Source organism: Spea bombifrons, chromosome 4, assembly GCF_027358695.1.
Source record: "Spea bombifrons isolate aSpeBom1 chromosome 4, aSpeBom1.2.pri, whole genome shotgun sequence".
Lineage (NCBI taxonomy): Eukaryota > Metazoa > Chordata > Amphibia > Anura > Pelobatidae > Spea > Spea bombifrons.
In genome coordinates this window covers 1318330-1342379 of record NC_071090.1, presented here as the reverse complement: position 1 = coordinate 1342379, position 24050 = coordinate 1318330, and the positions used below count along the sequence as shown (strand labels likewise).

The 24050-nt window shown below is 47.6% G+C and overlaps 1 protein-coding gene across 1 annotated transcript; it reads left to right on the top strand.

Annotated features, from left to right (window-relative positions):
* The first annotated feature begins 839 nt into the window (after positions 1-839).
* On the top strand, positions 840-24050 carry PKP2 (plakophilin 2). The gene is made up of 14 exons (XM_053465169.1): positions 840-885; positions 937-1164; positions 5437-5543; positions 6834-7459; positions 7761-7908; positions 9964-10171; positions 15588-15765; positions 19097-19214; positions 19841-20005; positions 20141-20314; positions 22608-22761; positions 22874-23063; positions 23266-23353; positions 23600-24050. Exons 2-14 carry the CDS (start codon positions 954-956, stop codon positions 23660-23662), a joined length of 2430 nt encoding a protein of 809 aa, XP_053321144.1. The 5' UTR covers positions 840-885; positions 937-953; the 3' UTR covers positions 23663-24050.

Sequence of the window (24050 nt, the reverse complement as noted above, 5' to 3'; positions counted from 1 at the left end):
GGCATTCCCGTGGGCGTCAGTGGATTTAAAGGGTAAATGGGCGGGAAGTGGGGCGTGTCAGGACCCCGCTCCCGCAACCTGGCGGATTCAGGTGTTGACCCAGAGAAGTGACGCTTCTCCCGGCGTCTCCAGGTGTGACTCAGAGGCTATGCAGTGACTCAAAACGGCTCTAATACCGGTCGTCACGGAAACCTTGACTTGTCATTATTTAAAGATACATTTAAACGAGTCACCTGCATTCAAGCAGGGATATCAACCATAACATACTAGGAGCAAAAGCACAGACCGGGGGTCTTATAAATGATCACAGCGGGGGGGTGGTGGTAGAAAGGAGTCAGATCCAGACTGTGTGACCCCGAGAATCTGCCCCTTCACCCCGAGACTGGGGCAAAACCCCTGAGAGTTCCCGGGTAGGCGGGGAGAATACAGAAGTTCAGCCCCTGTCGCCCAGGGATACTCATGTTCAGCCCCCGACACCCAGGTGATTGATATGCAGATTCAGCCCCGGCGCGGACTGCCCCAGGTGGATTTACCCCCTCCCAGCGCTGGGTTTTGTTCCATAAGAAACCAGTTCTCTCCCAGTAAGCGAGCCGCTTCCTTTTTTTTGCCTCTTTAGGGCTTCTCGTTGCCACTGCTAGGAGCCGCCTGGGGTGTGAATCTGCCCCTCCCCACCTGCCCCCTATCAGGGCAAACCCCCCTCCCTGTACATATTTGTGGAGCCTCCGGCTGGGAGGGGCGCCTCCGCTAAACTGCGAGCAAAACCAGCAGAGAGCCGGGGGCCGAGTTACTGGGAGGTTTAGTGAACCGGAGGCTGCTGAGGCTGCGGACTGAGAGCGGCAGGTAGTGGAGGCGGTTGCTGGGGTGGCAGGTGTAGGACGCTGCGAGGTGTAGGACGCTGCGAGGTGTAGGACGCTGCGAGGTGTAGGGCGCTGCGAGTTGTAGTAACCCCCGGTATGGCGGCAGTCCTCAGCCCCGCAGCCGATCAGGGCTACATTAAGACGGTCCTGGGCTACAAGCACTTTGTGGACCTGGACAGCTCGAGTCTGGCTCTGCCCTCGGAGGAGAGGCTGAAGACCGACTCCCGGGGGCAGCTGGACAAATCCCTGCGCATCCAGCAGCAGGTCCAGCTCACCATGGCCAGGAAGAAGGGCGGCTCTTCCAACGGTAAGTGCCCTGCGGGGGGGCCGGGGTACAGCATGCGCGCCGCGGTGTGTCACTGTGTATCGCTGTATAAATATGAAGAAGAGACCTCTGAGGAGCCAAGAGCTGACACAACTTTACTGCTTCGTTTTACGCTGTCGGCTTTGACCAAAGTCTCCGTTTTCTCTGAGCTGCTACGGCTGCGTTATAAATACCCCCGTATCTGTGTGCGACTCAGAGGGGGCAAAAATACCCCACGTGCGCATTATTATTAGTATTATTAGTAGTAGTAGTATTTATTTACCCGCCATACAGTGTATATGCAGTGACTTTATCCAGTGCAATTATTAGTATTATTAGTAGTAGTATTATGACTATTATCAGTATTAATATTAGTATTATTATTATTGTTATTAGTATTATTATTAGTAGTATTATGACTATTATTGGTAGTATTCGTATTATTATTAATTATTATTATTAGGTTTATTATTAGTATTATTATTATTAGTAGTAGTATTTACCCGCCATACAGTGTATATGCAGTGACTTTATCCAGTGCATTTATTATTGTTGTTGTTGTTGTTGTTGTTATTATTGCATGACACAGGTTTATTCAGTGCGTTTGTTGTTGTTGTTGTTGTTGTTGTTAACGCAGGGATTGTATCCATTATTCTCCCGCTGCTCGCAGTTGTTGGACTCTGACCGGTCACTCGGTCACTCAGGCTGCGGTAACATAAAACTCTCCCACACGTGAAGCCAATGTTAACCCCGCGTGGTCTTGTTGGACTGTTACTGGGAGTGATGTCTGTTTTACTGACTCCTTCTCTGAGTGAGAGCGGGGGTCACGCGGGGAGCGGGGGGTCACGCGGGGAGTGGGGTGACAGGGGGAGCGGGGGGTCACGCGGGGAGCGGGGGTCCCCAGGATGCTTTTCCTTTCCACCTTCGGTGATTTCTCTCTTTATCTGAACGTATGGACGGCCGGTTACTCTCTATACACTCGCCGCCTGTCTGGCACACAAAGAGTTACTGATAAACACCCATCTTAAAGCCTCTTGGGGGTCCCAGAACAATTCTGGGCTCTCCCCACCGTCCATTGGTCTGGGAGGAAGTTGGGGCAAATAATGACGCTGTGTTGATATTGATACCCGCCAGCGGCGTGCGCCCGTCGGCCTCGCATTCAGCGGGTTTGGGGCTTTAAATATTAATAGAGCGTCTTTCAAACGCGTAATCCGGAAAGGCGAGACCCCCGTGACGGTCTCCTAGTAACCGGGGGGGGCGGGGGGGATATCTGCGCCGTCTAATAGGCCTGATCACACGAATTAAGCAACAGCTTTGCTGAGAAGGTGGTAGATCAGCGGAACAGCCTCCCAGCAGAAGTGGTAGAAGCTCATACAGTGAGAGCCATTGAACTTGCATGGGAACTCACCCCAGATCGCTGCCTTCCGTTCTACCCCAGGGTGCTGCGCATGCACGTTCATTCGTTATTGTTACCTATTGTACAGCGCTGTGGCATATGGTGGCGCCATATAAATCAATCGATTATGATAATAATGAGATCAAACTGAACGTTTTTGGAATCCATTTTCTAGCCAATTGCGTAGCGGGATTTATAGGCGGAAAGTTACCTATTAACCACTTGTAGCTCGAATTACGCAGACCACGTACAGTATAGAATATAGCGCCGTCAGATTCCGTGGCGATGTACGAAACTCAGAGGGCATCACGGTTTGGACAAAAGGTAAAGAAGGGATTCGTTCTCAGAGAAATTACCCCCAATTCTGGTTTGCGGTTTTACAGTCAATCTAATCACCCCGGTCTCTGCATAATTCAAAATATAATGGCTGCCCCCCCTTCACGTGACCCCCGAGGTGGGTAATAAATATGACCAAATAAGGAAACCCGCTGGCATTCGGCTATGAATCCCAAAATTCCTAAAGTAAGAACCCCGCACTTAGGTGATAATCGCCATTCCGGAGACATGGATGGGGAATTCCTTCCCTGACCTTCCCATCCATCACAATCTGGACAGATCCCCGCCTTGGAGGGACTATCCCTACCTACACCGGGCAAGCTCGCAGGTACATAGAAGCCCACTGGCAGATCGCTCGCTGTATTACCCTCTACCACCTCTGCTGGGAGGCTGTTCCACTTGTCTTCCAGGCCAGCAGAATGTTTTCTGACAGCTATTTGTTTCTGAAAAGCAGACGATGTCACGGGTTGTTATGGCGTGTGCTTTGTATGTAACGTGTACTCTTTTGTGTTGTGTATGCTTCATGGGGGTACAATCTGTGCGTGTTCTATGTTTGTGGGTAAAGAGTATTAACCCCCCAACTACCCTTTAACCCTCCGTATTTCCACTCGCCTGTCTGAGCGACGTTTCTCAAAAAATCTGAGATCTTCTTCAAACTGAAAATTACAGAAGGACGGAAAATAATCAAATCTCAGCGAAAAAATATTTAACCCCCGCTATCCGCAGACCTGGAGCCGCCGTCGCTGTCAGTCATGTGATATTTGGGGTGACTTTCCCGGCTCAAACCCCACACTGAGCTGATGCTTTATGGCGATGCTAATGAAGTCCGTTCCTCCATAGACTTTCATTAGTCAGAGAGTCCGGCTGGGTGATTAAGACCGAGTCATTCTATTGTTCCCCACAGGCAGTATGATAAGGAGTCGGGGGTGTTTAGTAGATCGGGGATCAGATTACAGAGCGAGAATCATACAAACGGCTGGAAACGTTATATTATGGGGCAAAAACTGCCCCCGGGGCTTTATGTTTGGTGTTTCGATGAGTCGGCTCAGTTAGTATTTTCTGGCCGCGTATAAAGTGAAAAATCATAAAGATTTCTTTGTAAGGGGTTTGTTTTCAGGGACTTTTTGCCCTAATTGCCCCCGGCGTGGGGATGGCAGACAGTCAAACTTTTTTCATTTTTTCTTTGAAATTCTAAACCGTGAAACGATTTCTTTGTTGTTATGATGGGGGGGGGGGGGTTTTCTCACAAAATGAACTTGAAAAAAGTCCGCTACCTGGAACAAAACTGAGAGTCCTGGGAGCCGTAGTTTTGGTTTTTTTATTAGTTTTTTTAGTTTTGAACACCCGGAGGTTAAAGCAGCCAATCAGAGTTGGGGAGCGCTCTCATTGAAGAGAGTGCTTTCTGTGCATGTGTGCGGGGCGTCTCATTAGAGTAGACTGACAGTAAGTATATCGCAGGCAATGATGGCCGCATACATCTCCTGGGGGGCATGGAGGGGGGCAAATGCATACGGCGGTCTTCTGCAGAACCCCGCTTATTTGCAAATGGCGCATCCCAAAAATACGAAGTGCCCGGGCGGCTGTCGTCGGCGTTAAAGTGCCTGTCGTGGCTTCGCTGCCCCGGTAAGAGATCCCCTCCTGCCTCGTGCTGGGGGTGATGGGATGGAATGTATCGGAATTCTGCGGCTCCCCTCACACCTCGCTACCAAATAACGCAAACGCCGCTCGCCCAGCCTGTCCGTTCCAAAATATTTTCCTTCGTTATCAGCGGCCCCATCCGGCCCCCGTCTAGTCGCCCGTTTCTCCTGCTGGTCTCGTCTTAGATTCAGGAGCCGTGTGTCTATCCCATGCATGTTTAATCCCCTCACTGTATTACCCCCTACCACCTCTGCCGGGAGGCTGCTCCAGTTATCTACCACCCTCTTGGTAAAGTTTCAGTGTCTTCTAAGCACAGGAAAGAAGGAACACAAAATGTGAAATGTTATTATTATTATTATTATTATTATTATTATGTGTTTCACCTGTTTTTATGATTATTTTTTTTTAATTATTTTACGTCTGCGCCCGGAGAGAGATTTGCCGTTACCCCGGCGTCACACCCTTTCCGTATATGCATTGCCCGTCCTTTCTGGCACTGAAAAGGTTAAAAGGTGTGGCATATTTTTCTTTTAAATGTCGCATTCACCGCCCTCCCTTAATATCTCCGGTCACTCACGGCAGACATAAAAAATAAAAATAAAAAAAATTCATTTTGGGGCATTTGACCCACACACAGTGCCAGCAAAAACTGCATTATTTTTCCTCCCCATCTCTCTTGCTGTTGAAGTTGCTGATTGGTTCAGGCAGCCTCTGCAGGAATTGGAGGAATCGGGTCAGTCGGTCAGATAATGCTGGCTCTGCCACGAGCTGCCGGATTTACTTTATGCCAGAAACTCCGTTTAAAAATCGCAGCCGCCGAGTAATGCAAATATTTTTCTTGGAATCCTGGATTTTTATCTTGGAATAGTGAATATTATTTTTGTTGTTTTTGTTTTGTCTCGCAGGGAACATACATCGCGCGGTCAGCGTCCCGGACCAAGTCCTCCACAGCGCGACCGTTACCAAAAAACTCACGGCGTCCTCGTCCGCCAAGAACTACGACACCATCAAGGTGCGTTTGGGGAAAAAAACAGAAATTAGATCATTTCCGTAATTCTTTCCTTACTTCTGGCCCTCGACGCTCTCTGGACAAAAATAATATTTTCCTTTTATTTATTTTTTTCCTCCCAATCTTTAGGAATAAGAAGCACCATTTTTCAGAAATTTGCCCAAAATGGCATCGTTTTATTTCTATGCCGTGAGCTTTAACCCCCCCCCCCGAGACCTCTAATAGTCCGATTCGCACAATGCGTGGATCAAAACCCTATCTGTTTAAAACGGCCGAAACGTTAAAATCCCATTAATTTGTCAAATAATTTGTATGATTAACGAAGTGCCGCTCTGTGCTCGGAACGCGCCATCCTGTTCCTTTATTGTTGTTATTATTATTAGTAATATTTATTAGATAATTAGTATTTATTATACCGCCAACAAGTTTGTAACCTAATTCCTGTTTTTTTTTCTTATTATCACTAATCTCAGAAGTCCCAAAATCTCCAGTAATAATTATATAATTATTTATTTCTGTCTAAACCCCATAAATAGTAATAATTATTAATTAATAATTTTATATATTATATATTATGGAAATATATTTGAATCTAATTTCTAATAGAAAGGCCGGGAATTCGTTGCATTAAAAAAAATTGCAATTCTTTTTTTTTTGCCGCCTGTCCTGTTTTTGGGGGGGTTTTTTGCCCTCCTTGGATTCCGCTAATCGGGGCAAACAATCCTTATTGATTTAACAAACCGGGGCATTAAGGGAAACCTCGCTCCTCGCCACCCCCATGGCTTCCAGCGATCTGCAGATAATCCGGAACAAAGAGGAACATTCCGGGGCTCTGGAATCCGCCGGGTACCACGCTGGAAGGTGGGCAGCTCCCCTGGGGGGCATTAATCTTCCCACGAGCTGGAAGGTGGGCAGCTCCCCTGGGGGGCATTAATCTTCCCACGAGCTGGAAGGTGGGCAGCTCCCCTGGGGGGCATTAATCTTCCCACGAGCCGCTTGAATGAGCCGCCGACGTTTTGTTTGCACAACAGGTAGAAAAATCTGCCCGGAGAACACAAAACAAAGCCGGCAGCCCCCGTCAGACAGCGAGAGAAGAGCCGTTTACCGAGGTCGCTTCCCCGAGTGTTTAACCTCAGAGTTACTTTGTATAGAATGTCGCTGAGTAAACGCAGGCGGGGAACTGATTTATTTGCTCAGCTGTCTGGGGGAAGCAATTGTGCGTTGCGCTTGCTCCTGTGAGCACTTCCTTATTCCTTACACCGGCTTAAAAGAATTTTGTTTATTTTTGTTTAGACGATTCCGTACGAAAACGGCTACAGCCGGAGCCGGGCCCAATACAGCCAATGGAAATACGAGGGCGATGCGACCGCTCAGAGGCGCCCGATGGTCAGAGTGGAAGTCTCGCCCGAGAGAGCCCGGGACGTGACCGCCTATGACGGGAGGACGAGCGTTGGCAGAAGCCCGTGGTACGGCACGGTGGGCGCTCGCTATGCGCGCTCCGAGATCGTAGGACACGGGAAAGCGCGTCAGAGCGTCGCCCACAGGTTCTACTCGGGAGAGAGCGGCCACGACTCTGTCTTTCTCACCGGCGCCCCCAACAGTCCGGCTTCCCATCTGCACCTGCAGTCCAGAAACAGCCGCAGCATGAATAACCTCGTGGAGAACGACCTGTACCGGGTGCCGCCGGGCGCCGTCGGGCAAGTGAGGTCTCTGATGTCGCCGGTGTCCGGTAAGGGCCAATCCGTGAGGTCCAGGTGGCAGGAGAGCACGGTCAGGAGCACCTTCAGTGGAAGGGAGTCTATAGGGGGCGCTGGCGGGGGGATGGATGTCGGTGGAAGAAGGGGCATCGTCACCACCGGGATGGCTGGAGGTGGCGGCACTGCAATCGCGCATGTTCGTTCAGAGGGAGCTCTAGCAGGGTGAGTACGCATTCTGTATAAATAAGTAGGGTGTATATATATATATTCACCCCTCCCCCGAAAACCCAAAATATTGAGCAGAACGCAGGTTTTTAGGTGTTCCTAACGAGATATTTTAACAGATTAGCGTCCAAAACCGTGAATTAAACGTCAGGAACCGAACTTCTCCCGGATCGGGTCAGGGAACCGAGATTTATTTTGTGTCCAAAAACATAAAAAAAATAATTTATGGGTCCCGTACGTTTTTAGTTGGTTTTACGCTTCTTTAGATTTCTTTTTTAATGAATTTTGTGTTTCTCAGCAACGTGCAGGTGGTGTCAGAAGTGGACCTGACCCTGGAGAGGGCGATAAATATCCTGAAGGACGAGGCGTCTTCCCCCCAATGGACGGCGGCCGCGGCGAGTTTTATTCAACATGAATGTTTCCAGAAGTCGGAGGCGCGGAGACGGGTGAGTAACGCCGAGATTCGGAGGAGCGGAGGAGAAAAAGAGACCGGGATCTAACGCTAGAGAGTCAGAGACTGGGATCGGATGGAATGTTTACTGAGAGGGTGGTAGATAACGGGAACAGCCTCCCAGCAGAGGTGGTAGAGGGTAATACAGCGAGGGGATTAAACATGCATGGGATAGACGTTAGATAATAAACTGGAATCCGGACCCCTCGCTGATTTACCTCCCGCCGGGGGATTCTTCTGTATGGAAACAAAGTTAATGTTGCAAGCGCTTGATTGGTGGTTTGATTGACAGCTCGCCCCTGGCACCTGACTTTTGGCATCTGGACGCGGAGCGAGCGGCACCTGGATTAATATATAAATTATAATCTCTGTATAATGAACTCATTCTGCGAAACGGAACCTCCTGCCAACTCGCATTCCTGATTCCGACTCCGGACCGTAATCCGCCGCAGTCAGAGCTGTTAATAACAGATACCCAGCCGCCGGCACATCGGTCTCCTCGAGGGGCTTTAAACCATCTGACGGCCATGTTTAATCCCTACGAGCCACCCTGACTATAAATATACGCTTAATACATGCTGCAACCCGCTCCTGTACCTGCCAAGTGTACCTGATTTGTTGGGCCAGTCCCTCTCTCCCCCCTGATGCCCCTCTCTCCCCCCTGATGCCCCTCTTTTCTAGGAGGTGAGAATGTTCGCTGGGTATGAGGGGATCGCAGGGTTCTACAGCCCTAAAAGCCCCGATAATGTGTATAGAAACAGCAGGGAACGGGTTAATAAATTAAACGGGGTAAATAAACCTCATTATTCTTCTCTTAAGACGCTGGCGGAGCGAAGGCTTCTGAGTAATAAAGCTGATGATGTCAGCGCGGTGATGCGATCGCTTTTCATGCGGCTGAGACGTTCTCATAAAACACAAAGGGCCGGGCGAGGCGAGGATTTAATCCCCTGAGGAATTCGGGATGATCTCCGGAGTTCATTGGCGGTGCCATGGCGTGTAGCCAGTCACATGTGAAGCCGCCTGCCGGGGGTCCGCAGAATCTCCGCCGCGCCCGGCTGACCACGATGTGCAAGAATGTCACCCCCCCCGAACCGAAGAGCTAGCAATCCGTCAAGCTGAAAAATTAAAGCAAAATCAGCAAAACTGGGATGAAGAGCTAGCAATCTATTGTCTTAGAGGCAGTGTGGCTGGGGTGGAATGCAACAGAAATAAAAGACACCGCAAATCTTATATAATTATTTAGCTGGCGCCATCATATGCCGTGGCGCTGTACACCTCCTCGGCAGGGCGGTTGTTTTGGCTGCCGGGGTACGCTGGATCTCCGCTGGTAACGCGGCCGCGGAATCCACGTGAGCTGCCGGTGCCGTGTTACGTGGTTACCGTGGCACCGGAGTCCCCAGACATGCCCATTAAAGAACTTGGCCCGCAGAGGGCTCTCTGTGTATGAGGGGCCGCTGGGGCCGCTGCAAATATTTTTTCATTAAATACCTGAATGAAGCCGTTATTCGCTGTCTGCCCGCGGGTGCCGGGGGCGCGGCTTCGTTATAAACACGCTGTAACCCTTTGTGTGCTGCACAGGTGAGCAGTTCTTACAAAGCGAGTGCACGCGTGCCGCTCATTCCGGTCCCCGGGGGCCACATCAGCCCCCCGTATGTTACATGCTGAATGAAGACCGTGTGTAGGGGCATTTATTGTTTGGGAGATGGTGTTGAGTGCGCACACTCACACTCAAGTACCTGTCCTAGAACATGATGGCAGATCGGCCCCCAGCGGCCCCCGTCTAGTCGCCCGTTTCTCCTGCTGTAACGACTCAAACCTTAATCAGTCGTTGGTCTCGTCTTAGATTCAGGAGCCGTATGTCTATCCCATGCATGTTTAATCCCCTCACTGTATTACCCTCTACCACCTCGGCAGGGAGGCTGTTCCACTTATCTACATAACGTTGTTGGTGCCCTCTACCAAAATACTGAATAAAGCAGCGGGAGATGAGTATTGTAGCCGTGAATCCCGTGTATAATGTCGTCTCCTCTTTTTATCTCCCACTCTGCAGGTTTTTGTCCTGGGGGGGATTCCGCGGCTCTTGCGGCTTCTGAGCAGCGACAATGAAGACGTCCAGCGAGCGGCGGCGGCGGCTCTGAGGAACTTGGTGTTCGAAGATAACGATAACAAACTGGAGGTTTGTGACCAGCGCGGCCTCAGCACCCTGCTCCAACTACTACGGGAGACCCAGGACCTGGAGACAAAGAGACAGATCACAGGTGCGGAGGGGCCGGGAGAGACGTCTATAATGTATAGATAAATCAGTGACCGGCCCCTGTATAATGTATAGATCAGCGAGCCGGCCTCTGTATAATGTATAGATAAATCAGTGACCGGCCCCTGTATAATGTATAGATCAGCGAGCCGGCCTCTGTATAATGTATAGATAAATCGGTGACCGGCCCCCTGTATAATGTATAGATAAATCAGTGACCGGCCCCTGTATAATGTATAGATAAATCAGTGACCGGCCCCTGTATAATGTATAGATAAATCAGTGACCGGCCCCTGTATAATGTATAGATAAATCAGTGACCGGCCCCTGTATAATGTATAGATAAATCAGTGACCGGCCCCTGTATAATGTATAGATAAATCAGTGACCGGCCCCTGTATAATGTATAGATAAATCAGTGACCGGCCCCTGTATAATGTATAGATAAATCGGTGACCGGCCCCTGTATAATGTATAGATAAATCAGTGACCGGCCCCTGTATAATGTATAGATGTATAGATAAATCAGTGACCGGCCCCTGTATAATGTATAGATAAATCAGTGACCGGCCCCCTGTATAATGTATAGATAAATCAGTGACCGGCCCCCTGTATAATGTATAGATAAATCAGTGACCGGCCCCTGTATAATGTATAGATAAATCAGTGACCGGCCCCTGTATAATGTATAGATAAATCAGTGACCGGCCCCCTGTATAATGTATAGATAAATCAGTGACCGGCCCCTGTATAATGTATAGATAAATCAGTGACCGGCCCCTGTATAATGTATAGATAAATCAGTGACCGGCCCCTGTATAATGTATAGATAAATCAGTGACCGGCCCCCTGTATAATGTATAGATAAATCAGTGACCGGCCCCTGTATAATGTATAGATAAATCAGTGACCGGCCCCTGTATAATGTATAGATAAATCAGTGACCGGCCCCCTGTATAATGTATAGATAAATCAGTGACTGGCCCCCTGTATAATGTATAGATAAATCAGTGACCGGCCCCCTGTATAATGTATAGATAAATCAGTGACCGGCCCCTGTATAATGTATAGATAAATCAGTGACCGGCCCCTGTATAATGTATAGATAAATCAGTGACCGGCCCCTGTATAATGTATAGATAAATCAGTGATCCGGCCCCTGTATAATGTATAGATAAATCAGTGACCGGCCCCCTGTATAATGTATAGATAAATCAGCGAGCCGCCCTCCTGTATAATGTATAGATAAATCAGTGACCGGCCCCTGTATAATGTATAGATAAATCAGTGACCGGCCCCTGTATAATGTATAGATAAATCAGTGACTGGCCCCCTGTATAATGTATAGATAAATCAGTGACCGGCCCCCTGTATAATGTATAGATAAATCAGCGACCGGCCCCTGTATAATGTATAGATAAATCAGTGACCGGCCCCTGTATAATATATAGATAAATCAGTGACCGGCCCCTGTATAATGTATAGATAAATCAGTGACCGGCCCCTGTATAATGTATAGATAAATCAGCGACCGGCCCCTGTATAATGTATAGATAAATCAGTGAACGGCCCCCTGTATAATGTATAGATAATTCAGCGACCGGCCCCTGTATAATGTATAGATAAATCAGCGTATAATGTATAGATAAATCAGTGACCGGCCCCCTGTATAATGTATAGATCAGCGAGCCGGCCCCTGTATAATGTATAGATAAATCGGTGACCGGCCCCCTGTATAATGTATAGATAAATCAGTGACCGGCCCCCTGTATAATGTATAGATAAATCGGTGACCGGCCCCCTGTATAATGTATAGATAAATCAGTGACGGGCCCCTGTATAATGTATAGATAAATCAGTGACCGGCCCCCTGTATAATGTATAGATAAATCAGTGACCGGCCCCCTGTATAATGTATAGATAAATCAGTGACCGGCCCCTGTATAATGTATAGATAAATCAGTGACCGGCCCCTGTATAATGTATAGATAAATCAGTGACCGGCCCCTGTATAATGTATAGATAAATCAGTGACCGGCCCCTGTATAATGTATAGATAAATCAGTGACCGGCCCCTGTATAATGTATAGATAAATCAGCGAGCCGGCCCCCTGTATAATGTATAGATAAATCAGTGACCGGTCCCCTGTATAATGTATAGACAAATCAGCGAGCCGGCCCCCCTGTATAATGTATAGATAAATCAGTGACCGGCCCCTGTATAATGTATAGATAAATCAGTGAACGGCCCCCTGTATAATGTATAGATAAATCAGTGACCGGCCCCCTGTATAATGTATAGATAAATCAGCGACCGGCCCCTGTATAATGTATAGATAAATCAGTGACCGGCCCCTGTATAATATATAGATAAATCAGTGACCGGCCCCCTGTATAATGTATAGATAAATCAGCGACCGGCCCCTGTATAATGTATAGATAAATCAGTGACCGGCCCCTGTGTAATGTATAGATAAATCAGTGACCGGCCCCTGTATAATATATAGATAAATCAGTGACCGGCCCCTGTATAATGTATAGATAAATCAGTGACCGGCCCCTGTATAATGTATGGATAAATCAGTGAACGGCCCCCTGTATAATGTATAGATAATTCAGCGACCGGCCCCTGTATAATGTATAGATAAATCAGCGTATAATGTATAGATAAATCAGTGACCGGCCCCCTGTATAATGTATAGATCAGCGAGCCGGCCCCTGTATAATGTATAGATAAATCGGTGACCGGCCCCCTGTATAATGTATAGATAAATCAGTGACCGGCCCCCTGTATAATGTATAGATAAATCAGTGACCGGCCCCCTGTATAATGTATAGATAAATCAGTGACCGGCCCCCTGTATAATGTATAGATAAATCGGTGACCGGCCCCCTGTATAATGTATAGATAAATCAGTGACGGGCCCCTGTATAATGTATAGATAAATCAGTGACTGACCCCCTGTATAATGTATAGATAAATCAGTGACCGGCCCCCTGTATAATGTATAGATAAATCAGTGACCGGCCCCTGTATAATGTACAGATAAATCAGTGACCGGCCCCCTGTATAATGTATAGATAAATCAGTGCCCGGCCCCCTGTATAATGTATAGATAAATCAGTGACCGGCCCCCTGTATAATGTATAGATAAATCAGTGACCGGCCCCTGTATAATGTATAGATAAATCAGTGACCGGCCCCTGTATAATGTATAGATAAATCAGCGACCGGCCCCTGTATAATGTATAGATAAATCAGTGAACGGCCCCCTGTATAATGTATAGATAATTCAGCGACCGGCCCCTGTATAATGTATAGATAAATCAGCGTATAATGTATAGATAAATCAGTGACCGGCCCCCTGTATAATGTATAGATCAGCGAGCCGGCCCCTGTATAATGTATAGATAAATCGGTGACCGGCCCCCTGTATAATGTATAGATAAATCAGTGACCGGCCCCCTGTATAATGTATAGATAAATCAGTGACCGGCCCCCTGTATAATGTATAGATAAATCAGTGACCGGCCCCCTGTATAATGTATAGATAAATCGGTGACCGGCCCCCTGTATAATGTATAGATAAATCAGTGACGGGCCCCTGTATAATGTATAGATAAATCAGTGACCGGCCCCCTGTATAATGTATAGATAAATCAGTGACCGGCCCCCTGTATAATGTATAGATAAATCAGTGACCGGCCCCTGTATAATGTATAGATAAATCAGTGACCGGCCCCTGTATAATGTATAGATAAATCAGTGACCGGCCCCTGTATAATGTATAGATAAATCAGTGACCGGCCCCTGTATAATGTATAGATAAATCAGTGACCGGCCCCTGTATAATGTATAGATAAATCAGCGAGCCGGCCCCCTGTATAATGTATAGATAAATCAGTGACCGGTCCCCTGTATAATGTATAGACAAATCAGCGAGCCGGCCCCCCTGTATAATGTATAGATAAATCAGTGACCGGCCCCTGTATAATGTATAGATAAATCAGTGAACGGCCCCCTGTATAATGTATAGATAAATCAGTGACCGGCCCCCTGTATAATGTATAGATAAATCAGCGACCGGCCCCTGTATAATGTATAGATAAATCAGTGACCGGCCCCTGTATAATATATAGATAAATCAGTGACCGGCCCCCTGTATAATGTATAGATAAATCAGCGACCGGCCCCTGTATAATGTATAGATAAATCAGTGACCGGCCCCTGTGTAATGTATAGATAAATCAGTGACCGGCCCCTGTATAATATATAGATAAATCAGTGACCGGCCCCTGTATAATGTATAGATAAATCAGTGACCGGCCCCTGTATAATGTATGGATAAATCAGTGAACGGCCCCCTGTATAATGTATAGATAATTCAGCGACCGGCCCCTGTATAATGTATAGATAAATCAGCGTATAATGTATAGATAAATCAGTGACCGGCCCCCTGTATAATGTATAGATCAGCGAGCCGGCCCCTGTATAATGTATAGATAAATCGGTGACCGGCCCCCTGTATAATGTATAGATAAATCAGTGACCGGCCCCCTGTATAATGTATAGATAAATCAGTGACCGGCCCCCTGTATAATGTATAGATAAATCAGTGACCGGCCCCCTGTATAATGTATAGATAAATCGGTGACCGGCCCCCTGTATAATGTATAGATAAATCAGTGACGGGCCCCTGTATAATGTATAGATAAATCAGTGACTGACCCCCTGTATAATGTATAGATAAATCAGTGACCGGCCCCCTGTATAATGTATAGATAAATCAGTGACCGGCCCCTGTATAATGTATAGATAAATCAGCGAGCCGGCCCCTGTATAATGTATAGATAAATCAGTGACCGGCCCCCTGTATAATGTATAGATAAATCAGTGACCGGCCCCCTGTGTAATGTATAGATAAATCAGTGCCCGGCCCCCTGTATAATGTATAGATAAATCAGCAAGCAGGCCCCCTGTATAATGTATAGATAAATCAGTGACCCGCCCCCTGTATAATGTATAGATAAATCGGTGACCGGTCCCTGTATAATGTATAGATAAATCAGTGACCGGCCCCTGTATAATGTATAGATAAATCAGTGCCCGGCCCCCTGTATAATGTATAGATAAATCAGTGACCGGCCCCTGTATAATGTACAGATAAATCAGTGACCGGCCCCCTGTATAATGTATAGATAAATCAGTGACCGGCCCCCTGTATAATGTATAGATAAATCAGTGACCGGCCCCTGTATAATGTATAGATAAATCAGTGACCGGCCCCTGTATAATGTATAGATAAATCAGTGACCGGCCCCCTGTATAATGTATAGATAAATCAGTGACCGGCCCCCTGTATAATGTATAGATAAATCAGTGTACCGCGCTACAGACCGTGTTGGTGCTCTGTGTGTAGGTTTGCTGTGGAATCTGTCATCCAACGACCAGCTGAAGCCGCAGCTGATCCGGGAGGCTCTGAGTCCGCTCACCAGGAACACCGTCATCCCGGGGTCCGGCTGGAGCGAAGGCGACAACCCCAAGAGCGGGGTCTTAACCGACTCGGACATCTTCTACAACGCCACGGGGTGCCTGAGGTGAGCGGCTGGCTGTCAGTCTGTATGCTGTGCCGTCCAGGGGGGCCGGGGAATCATGTCCTGAGCTGTGTTGAATCAGATCCCTGGCCCTCTGGTTTTGCCCCTCTGTATGATGGGTATGGGGGCAGTTAGCAAACTCGGGGGTACAATGCAGCGCCCCCCCTCACACCCCCCCAACCGAAGGTCCAGGAGGGCAGGACGGGGGAGTCCGGCGGGAAATCAAAGGGATTTTACTGAGTTTTGTGCCGTTTGGTAGAGAATTCCTGACCCGCGGACATCGATTAACGGCCGGCATTTCACCCCCCCCCGGGGGCTTTTATTGAATCCAAGTAAAAGTATCTGCCCCGCTGGTTCGGATGCCGGAATCGGCTGAGCTGGCGTTTTACACCAAATCACTTCTTACAAATACCCCGGCCTTTAATCTGCACTTTATAAAAGGACCGGGGGGGGGGGGCAGGACGGGGGGGCAAACGCTTTGTTACCCCTCTGTGCTTTTCCTGCTGCTGCCAATTCCAGTATAATAAACCGAGATTCCCCGTTCCAATGACTGCGGTTTAAGGCGCGATGAGGAGAAATGATGTTGGGGGGGGGGTGACGAGATAAAGTTCTTTAGAAACAAGCAGTAAAGTTCTCTTTAGACGCAATTAAATCTCCATTCATAATAATTACCCCGCACGGGGCGCTTCATGGGGACAGGCGGGTGAGATTTCACGTGGCATTCGAAAGACGTCACTGGCCGCGGCGGGATAAACTTCTCCGTTGTCTTGGAACCGGTGAGCAGCGGGTGGTTTGGTCAACATTTCCCTTACAATTTGAATTTACTTTACTGAGAGGGTGGATAAGTGGAACAGCCTCCCGGCAGAAGTGGTAGAGGGTAATACAGTGAGGGTATTAAACATGCATGGGATAGACATACGGCTCCTGAATCTAAGACGAGACCAACGACTGATTAAGGTTTGAGTCGTTACAGCAGGAGAAACGGGCGACTAGACGGGGGCCGGATGGGGCCGAGCTGCAGATTGCGAGATTCTCCCGATTGTTACAAAGTTATATAAATGTAGCGTTTTTAGCGTTTTGTTGCTTTTTGTTTTTTGATAAGAGACCATTTTTAACCCTCGCCGTTCTGGCTCGTGCTGTCAGTTCCATTAATGGCAGAAAAAGAGCCAGAACGGCCCTTTAACCCTTTCAGTGCTGAGCAGGAACCGATCTTTACGACCGTCTGTAAAACATTAAACCGCCGATAAGAATTATTGGAGCTCAGGAGCTAATGATTAACCCGCACGGAGCGCTGTGTGGGGATCGGGGGCCGCCCGGCGCGGGCCGAGGGCCGGTTACAGACTCAGCAGGTTACGCATGAAATCATTCCGTCTGAACGATAAATCCGGACAGTAAACGCTCGTAAATCACGCGTGTTTCGTGTAACTTTGGATTTCATAGCCCGGGGCTCACGATGTGGAAGCGTCTGGGCCGCTAATTGCAGGTTTGGGGAATAATTACGTCTTTAAATCACGGCTCGGGGTGATGGGGATCAGACTGCAGCGATGTCTTCACGTTATAAGAATGTTATTATCCGGATCCCGGCAGAGGATGCTATAAGGGGAGAATATGTGCTCGGTCTCAATCACCCAGCCGGACTCTCTGACTAATGAAAGTCTATGGAGGACGGACTTCATTAGCATCGCCATAAAGCATCCGCTCAGTGTGGGGTTTGGGCCGGGAAAGTTACCCAAATCATCAAAATATTACTGTATCCGGGTGCAACACACGGGGCATGGGGTGAGAAGTTGGGGTGAGAGGTTGGGGTGTTGGGGTTTCCCCTAAATATAGGAGTCTGTGAGAATATTGTGAAGGATGCTCTCAACTAATTACCCCGGGCTCGATAAATACCCCCTGGCAGTAAAAGGAGGTGGAGAGTTGGGAGTAAACGTGAAGCAGGAGACTTGGCCACTCGTGTAAAGCTGCTGTTCCACTTACACAAAGCCCCCTCTCCAGCATGATAAATAAATAAACCTTGAGATCCCCCCCACCCCCCCGGGATAAAATCCATCATCTCCCCCTCTGTGTTTTTGCGTTTGGTTTTTGTAATCAGTTGTGGTTTTTGTGTAATTTTTGTAGATTTGGACGTCGGTTTTATTTATTCTTCAGCAGATCGGTCGTTTGTTTTGCTTTTCTTTCTTTCTTTCTTTCTTTCTTAAGATTTAATCACAAAAACACAGAAAAATAATTAACATTTTTGCAGTTTCTATGACAACAGCCTATCAGCACCTCTTTTTGTGTCATCTGACAATTTTAGGCGTTCCCAGGAAAATGAAATCATTATTTCCGGGAAGGGTTTGGGGCGGGGATCGGAGCGACGATTCTTGGGTGAAATTCTGCAGTTTTTGTTACTTTCTGAACAAATGATTTTAATGTAGATTGTAAGCTCCTGTGCGCAGGGCCCTCCTCGCCCGTGGTGGTCACATGATTGTTATGTATTATGTCCTGTCTACACGTTGTACAGCGCTATGGAATATGATGGCGCTATATAAACCAATAAATAAAAATATTATATTATATAACGAGGAAAATCCTTTCAAATAAACTTTCATTATTTTTTATATAAATTGTCATTTGTTTAAAGCCCCGGGCTGTTGCCCCCAGCAGCCCCCCCCCCGTCTGCCCCCATACGCGGGTATCTCTCTGTCACCGTGTTTGTAGATAATATCTGCGTCATCTGATCCTGTAATGACCCCGTTCCTCATCCTTTATCGGCTCCCTTATTTCCTCTTTTATTTCTTGGAATTTCTTTTCCCGTAAAGGCGATTGCCCCCCCCGTTGGATCAGAATTCCGGCGAGCTGCTGGGTACCCGCACAGACTCGTCGCCAGAGGCTCAGCGCTCGATGAAATGTTTTTATATCCGTTGTAAGCGTTAGTGGGGGGGGGGGCGTGTAGTTACACGAAGCCAAATTCTTGCCCGGAAAGCAAACATTTTGGGAAATCTCAATCCATTTGAGCAAATCGCTGCGTTTTTAGCGAATTCCCCGGAGCTGCATTTTAATTCTCGTAAGCGGAATATTCAAAAAATTCACAAAAGTTAAATTTTTCAAATTTATTTATATTTTTTTCTGTGCTTTTTTTTATTTACGCTTCCTGTTTCTGCGCCGTTAACTATTTCATTATCTGTGGAGAACGCTTTACGGCTCCTGCAAGCGGCGCCCCTGGTCTCGCTCTGGTGTTTTGCGCTCTCTGGCCGCGTCCTGGTTTTATGGCAGTCAGGTTTCGCCGCAGACTTCACTTACGGCGGGTATTTGGGAATATCTGCCCCTGACCGTGTCCGCTGTTACCCTGCAGGAATATGAGCTCCGCCGGCCCCGAGGGCAGGAAGTCTATGCGGGAATGCGATGGGCTGATTGACGCTTTGGTGTATTACGCCAGAAGAAGCATCGCTGACTACCGGCCGGACGACAAGGTAACCCCGGTAAACCCGATCAATTGCCCCCTGGAGCTCTGTTATCGGGGTAATCAATACCCAAAAAAACAAGAGCTAAACGCAATATTTTAACTGAGCAAGCGAGCCTATAAATAATAAGTAGCGGTGTGTATCGCTCTATCAATATAACAACTTTATCATAAAACAAAGTAAATATATAGGGGCTTATTGTATAACTTTTATCATCCCAATAAAATCAGGTGTTCCAAGTGTTATATCTATAAAGTGATCTCTATTATTATTATTATTATTATTATTAATTTTATTATTCTATGTTGATGATAATCAGTAACATAATTATAACTGTAAAAGTATTTGATTTTATTTATAATTGTTTATGATTGTTGTTTATAATATTTAATTTTTATTATTAATATAAACCATAAACAATGATAATTATAAATAATAAAATATTCTTACAATTATTTTATGTTACTGATTATCAACATAGAGTAATAATATATTAATAACATAGAATAATAATTGTAAAAATATTTTGTTATTGTTTTTCATATATGTTGTTTGTTGTTGTTTATAATATTATTATTATTATCATCATTATTATTATTATTATTATTATCGTTTGTCTGTTTTGTGCTTCCCAGGCCGCAGAGAATTGCGTTTGTATTTTGCACAACCTGTCGTACCAGCTGGAGGCCGAGCTGCCCAGCGCCTGCACCCAGAACATCTTCACCCCGCGGAGAGACGCTCTCGCCGACGACCAGAAGAGCGTCGGCTGCTTTGGCTCACGCAGCAGGAAGATTAAAGAGGTAAAGGTGGGGGAGGTGTGTTTACTGAGAGGGTGGTGGGTACGTGGAACAGCCTCCCAGCAGAGGTGGTAGAAGGTAATACAGTGACGCATGAGTTATTGGTTTTGCCGACATAGCGCTTTTTCTGTTTTATAGACGTGGCAGGACACCCCCATGACGGAGGAGAAAAGTAACCCCCGGGGGGTGGAATGGCTCTGGCACTCCATCGTTCTGCGCATGTACCTCTCCCTGATCGCCAAGAGCAGCCGGAATTACACACAGGAAGCGTCTCTCGGGGCGCTGCAGAACCTCACGGCCGGGAACGGACCTGTAAGTACCGCGCGCTCCGCGTCCAAACGAACGTTCTGCTCATTTAAGCATGAAAATCACTGCAATTTATTATCGACTTTTAAATGAGTTTCCCAATTAATTAATTCCCCGTATGAGATTAACAAAAAACTTCCATAAATCTCTGGCTGTTATCTGACCCCCGATCTACTAAACCCCCCCCGACTCCTTATCATACTGCCTGTGGGAAACACTAGAATGGCTCAGTCTTAATCACCCAGCCAGACTCTCTGACTAATGAAAGTCTATGGAGGAACGGACAAAAATAATAAAAAAAAAATTTCTAATTACTAAACCGCAGCGATTCGTGGTAATAAATAGTAATTTTTTTCTCGCCCTCGGTGGGATTTGGCTCTCCGGGGATTTTATATAACGGGGTTTTGTATAAAAACGCCGATTTACGAGGGTCCGGCCTTAAATTTATCCCCCCCCCCCGGTAAATCTTCTTCCATCTCAGTCTCTGACTCTCTAGTGTTAGATTCCGGTCTCTTCCCTCCTGTACTTTACGGTCTCTCACTCTGTGAGAACACGCCGCGTAATGTGAGCGCCCTGCTTGGCACGAGGTGTAACGCGGATTAATAATAAAGTCACGTAATAAGTGGAGGGGAATATTCTTTGTGTCTGAGAGGCCGCGGTGGCCGCGTGACTGCCGGATTCTTTGTTGAGGGAGATAAATAATTTGGCTAAATGCCCCACAGGTCGGGGCAATGAGAGATCTGCCTCCCCCCTCCCCCCGTGAATAAACACGGGGCGAGTGAAACACACAATACCCGAATGCATGCACGGCCGGGGTGTGAGAGGACGCGGCAGGCGGGTGACTCGCCCCGTATTAGCTGATGGATTAGACTTATTTACCGAGTCGCTGGGGGGTGAGAGCGGCTCCGGTACGGCCACAGGGGGGGGGGCGTTGGTTACTGTCTGGCGCTGGCTCAGGGTGGTGAGCGTAGAATCCCAGAACCCGCCGGCAGATCGGCCCCATCCGGCCCCCGTCTAGTCGCCCGTTTCTCCTGCTGTAACGACTCAAACCTTAATCAGTCGTTGGTCTCGTCTTAGATCCAGGAGCCGTATGCCGAACCCATGCATGTTTAATACCCTCACTGTATTACCCTCTACCACCTCTGCTGGGAGGCTATCCCACTTATCCACCCCCTTCTCGGGGAGATTCTGCCTCTTAGTGCCGGGTAAAAAGGTTTCTCTTTTATATTTCATCCCGTTGCTCTCCATAACTTATTTATAAAAATAGTACGTTTTATTTGTAGGTTTGAAGCTTATTTGTGGGATTCCGGGGGCAGCTGTCGGTGTTTTGGGGGCAGCTGTCGGTGTTTTGGGGTCTTTTCTCCGAGTTGCACGGATGTAGCCGACGTCCCACGAGCTTTTAGTGAGAATCGCTGCCCTCGTTGTGTCTCCTCCCCCCCCCGTTTTTTATATTTTGTCGCCCGCGCTGCAAACATTCTGAGAAAAGCAAAATATTTTGGTTTCTGTAAAAGATTTTATAGAATGTTTTTTTTTGTTGTTGTTTTTTTTTTTTTTTTTTTGCGTGTTATTTGCTTAAATATTTACCGAGTTTCCAAGGGAACGGGAAATCTTCCTGTGAGGAGCAGCCGGGGCGGGGAGTTCAGTTTCTTTTTTTTTTTTTTGTTTTTTTTTAGCTTTCAAGTAAATATTACAAAGAATTTATTTTTTTTTTTGCAATATTTTATCATTTCGCAGCAGGATATAAATGCTAAATTTTTTTCTGTGTATTTTTTCATGAAAAAGTGCGATTTTGGGGTCTAGAAAAACAAGCTGAAAGGAAGGGGCCCATCCCCCGGGTCGGTGAGGTTTGATTGACGGCCGCCCTGTTCTCTTTAATGCTGCCCTGGGTTTTATTGCCCATCACTCAGAGCCGACCCCTGTGACCCCGGGATGCGTGTAGCGTGTACCGTGTAGCGCGGGGTAACGGTACAGCCTGGTACAGAAATCACATTCTTTGGAGCTTTTAGAGGCCGTGGGTTGCGCATGCGGATAACGCGTCCGTCCTCTAAAGCTGCGGTTCCACTTACTCTGCTGATTGATTCTCATTTATAATTATTTTTTGAGGGAACGCTTAATTGTCACAGGACATAAAAACAGGCACAGACAGGCCGTTGCCATAGAAACTTAAAAAGCTTCCCAGTTTCTGTGTTCTGTAATAACCCTGATAAGGATGCCCGTGCCGGGGGGGGGGGGGGGACCTGCCCCATGCGTTGTATTATTGCACCTCTTGATGGCGGCCATTTTGAATCGCTCCCCGCAGATGCCGGTTGCCGTGGCGCAGACCGTTGTTCAGCGGGAGAACGGCCCCCAGCACATCCGGAACATGCTGCACTCGAGCGACCCCGGAGTGAAGAGGACGGCCGTCTCGCTGCTGAGGAACCTGTCTCGCAATCGCCCCCTGCAGAGTGACATCGGTGAGTGCGGCCCGGGGCACGCGGTGGCTGGGAGTTATGGGAGTGTTTGGGATTTTACCTCCTGCTGTATATAGGGACTTCTCTTAAGCCGTAACTTTGTTGCCTCTTCCAGCCAAGGATCTGCTGCCGGATCTGGTGAACCTGCTGCCGGATTCGCTGCCGGATTCCAACGTCGCCAACGAGACGGCGGCCTCGGTCTGCTACGTGCTGAGCAACTTGGTCTCCGACAGCTCCCAAAACGCGCGGGCGCTTCTCAACAGCGGCGGGGTGCGCAAGCTCGTCAACCTCAGCATGAGCGACAGGTGGGCATGAGAACCGAAACCGCCGGGGTGGGATGGAGCGCGGGGGTGGGGGGGCTTCACTTGGTACCGGCGCCAGCGAGCAGATCCTGGTTAATACGGAGTTAACGCTTTATGTGCATCCATTGTAACCCCGTATACCAGGAATAATGCCCCCCCTCCCCCGGTCTGGAGCGCCGGCTGACTAAACGCGTCTCCTTTTCAGTAATATGAACACGAAGACCGGCCGCGTGGCTTCCGTGGTGCTTTACTCCATGTGGCAACACCAGGACCAGCACGGCGCCTACAAGAAGGTAAAGACTGACATCCGACCTGCGACGCGTAGAGAAACGGCCGCTGTAACTTTCTATCATAAGCTTCCAGAACCTCGGCAGTCTCTTCTATACATGAATATATATAATTATGAAATACTAATAATATTATCGGGAATTTAATTAAAGCCACAGATTGGATAAACGGTCGTATATTTTTATAAAGATTTCATTATGGGAAAATAAAAAAATTAAAATAAAAAATCTTTCTCTTCCTTCCGCCTCCAGGCCATGTTCAAGAAAGCGGATTTTGTCAACAGTCGGACTTCCAAGGCGTATCACTCGCTCTGAGCCGGAGCGGCGTCCCGGGGGCCAGAGATCCTGTATATACACAGACCGGCAAAAGGGTCGGCAGCCGTGTACCGCGCCCCAGCCGCTGCGGGCGCCATAAGGCTTTTTGGGGCATCATGGGAGTTGTAGTCTGCAGCAGCAAGCAGTGTTTTCTGCCCGAATGCCGATGAGTATTTAGCTTTCCGGATATTCTGGCGCCGCGCGGTAAACGTCTGCTTATTGATGATGGGGAGCTGATCGCGCAGGAATCGCTTCATCATTTATTTCTTTCAGGGCTCTAACCAGGAGCCTCCATTTTTTTTTTCTGTATTTGACTTAAAACCAGAGAAATTGATTGATCGACGCCTTTTCTGCTAATAATTCTGCAATTAAGTGTTTTTTTTTTGTT

Bases quoted from the DNA above. Each gene is read 5' to 3' on its own strand.
- PKP2 (XM_053465169.1), top strand. From the start codon at position 954: ATGGCGGCAGTCCTCAGCCCCGCAGCCGATCAGGGCTACATTAAGACG. The intron at 7,909-9,963 runs GTGAGTAACGCC...CCCACTCTGCAG, and splicing joins AGTCGGAGGCGCGGAGACGG to GTTTTTGTCCTGGGGGGGAT. The intron at 20,006-20,140 runs GTAAAGGTGGGG...TCTGTTTTATAG, and splicing joins GCAGCAGGAAGATTAAAGAG to ACGTGGCAGGACACCCCCAT.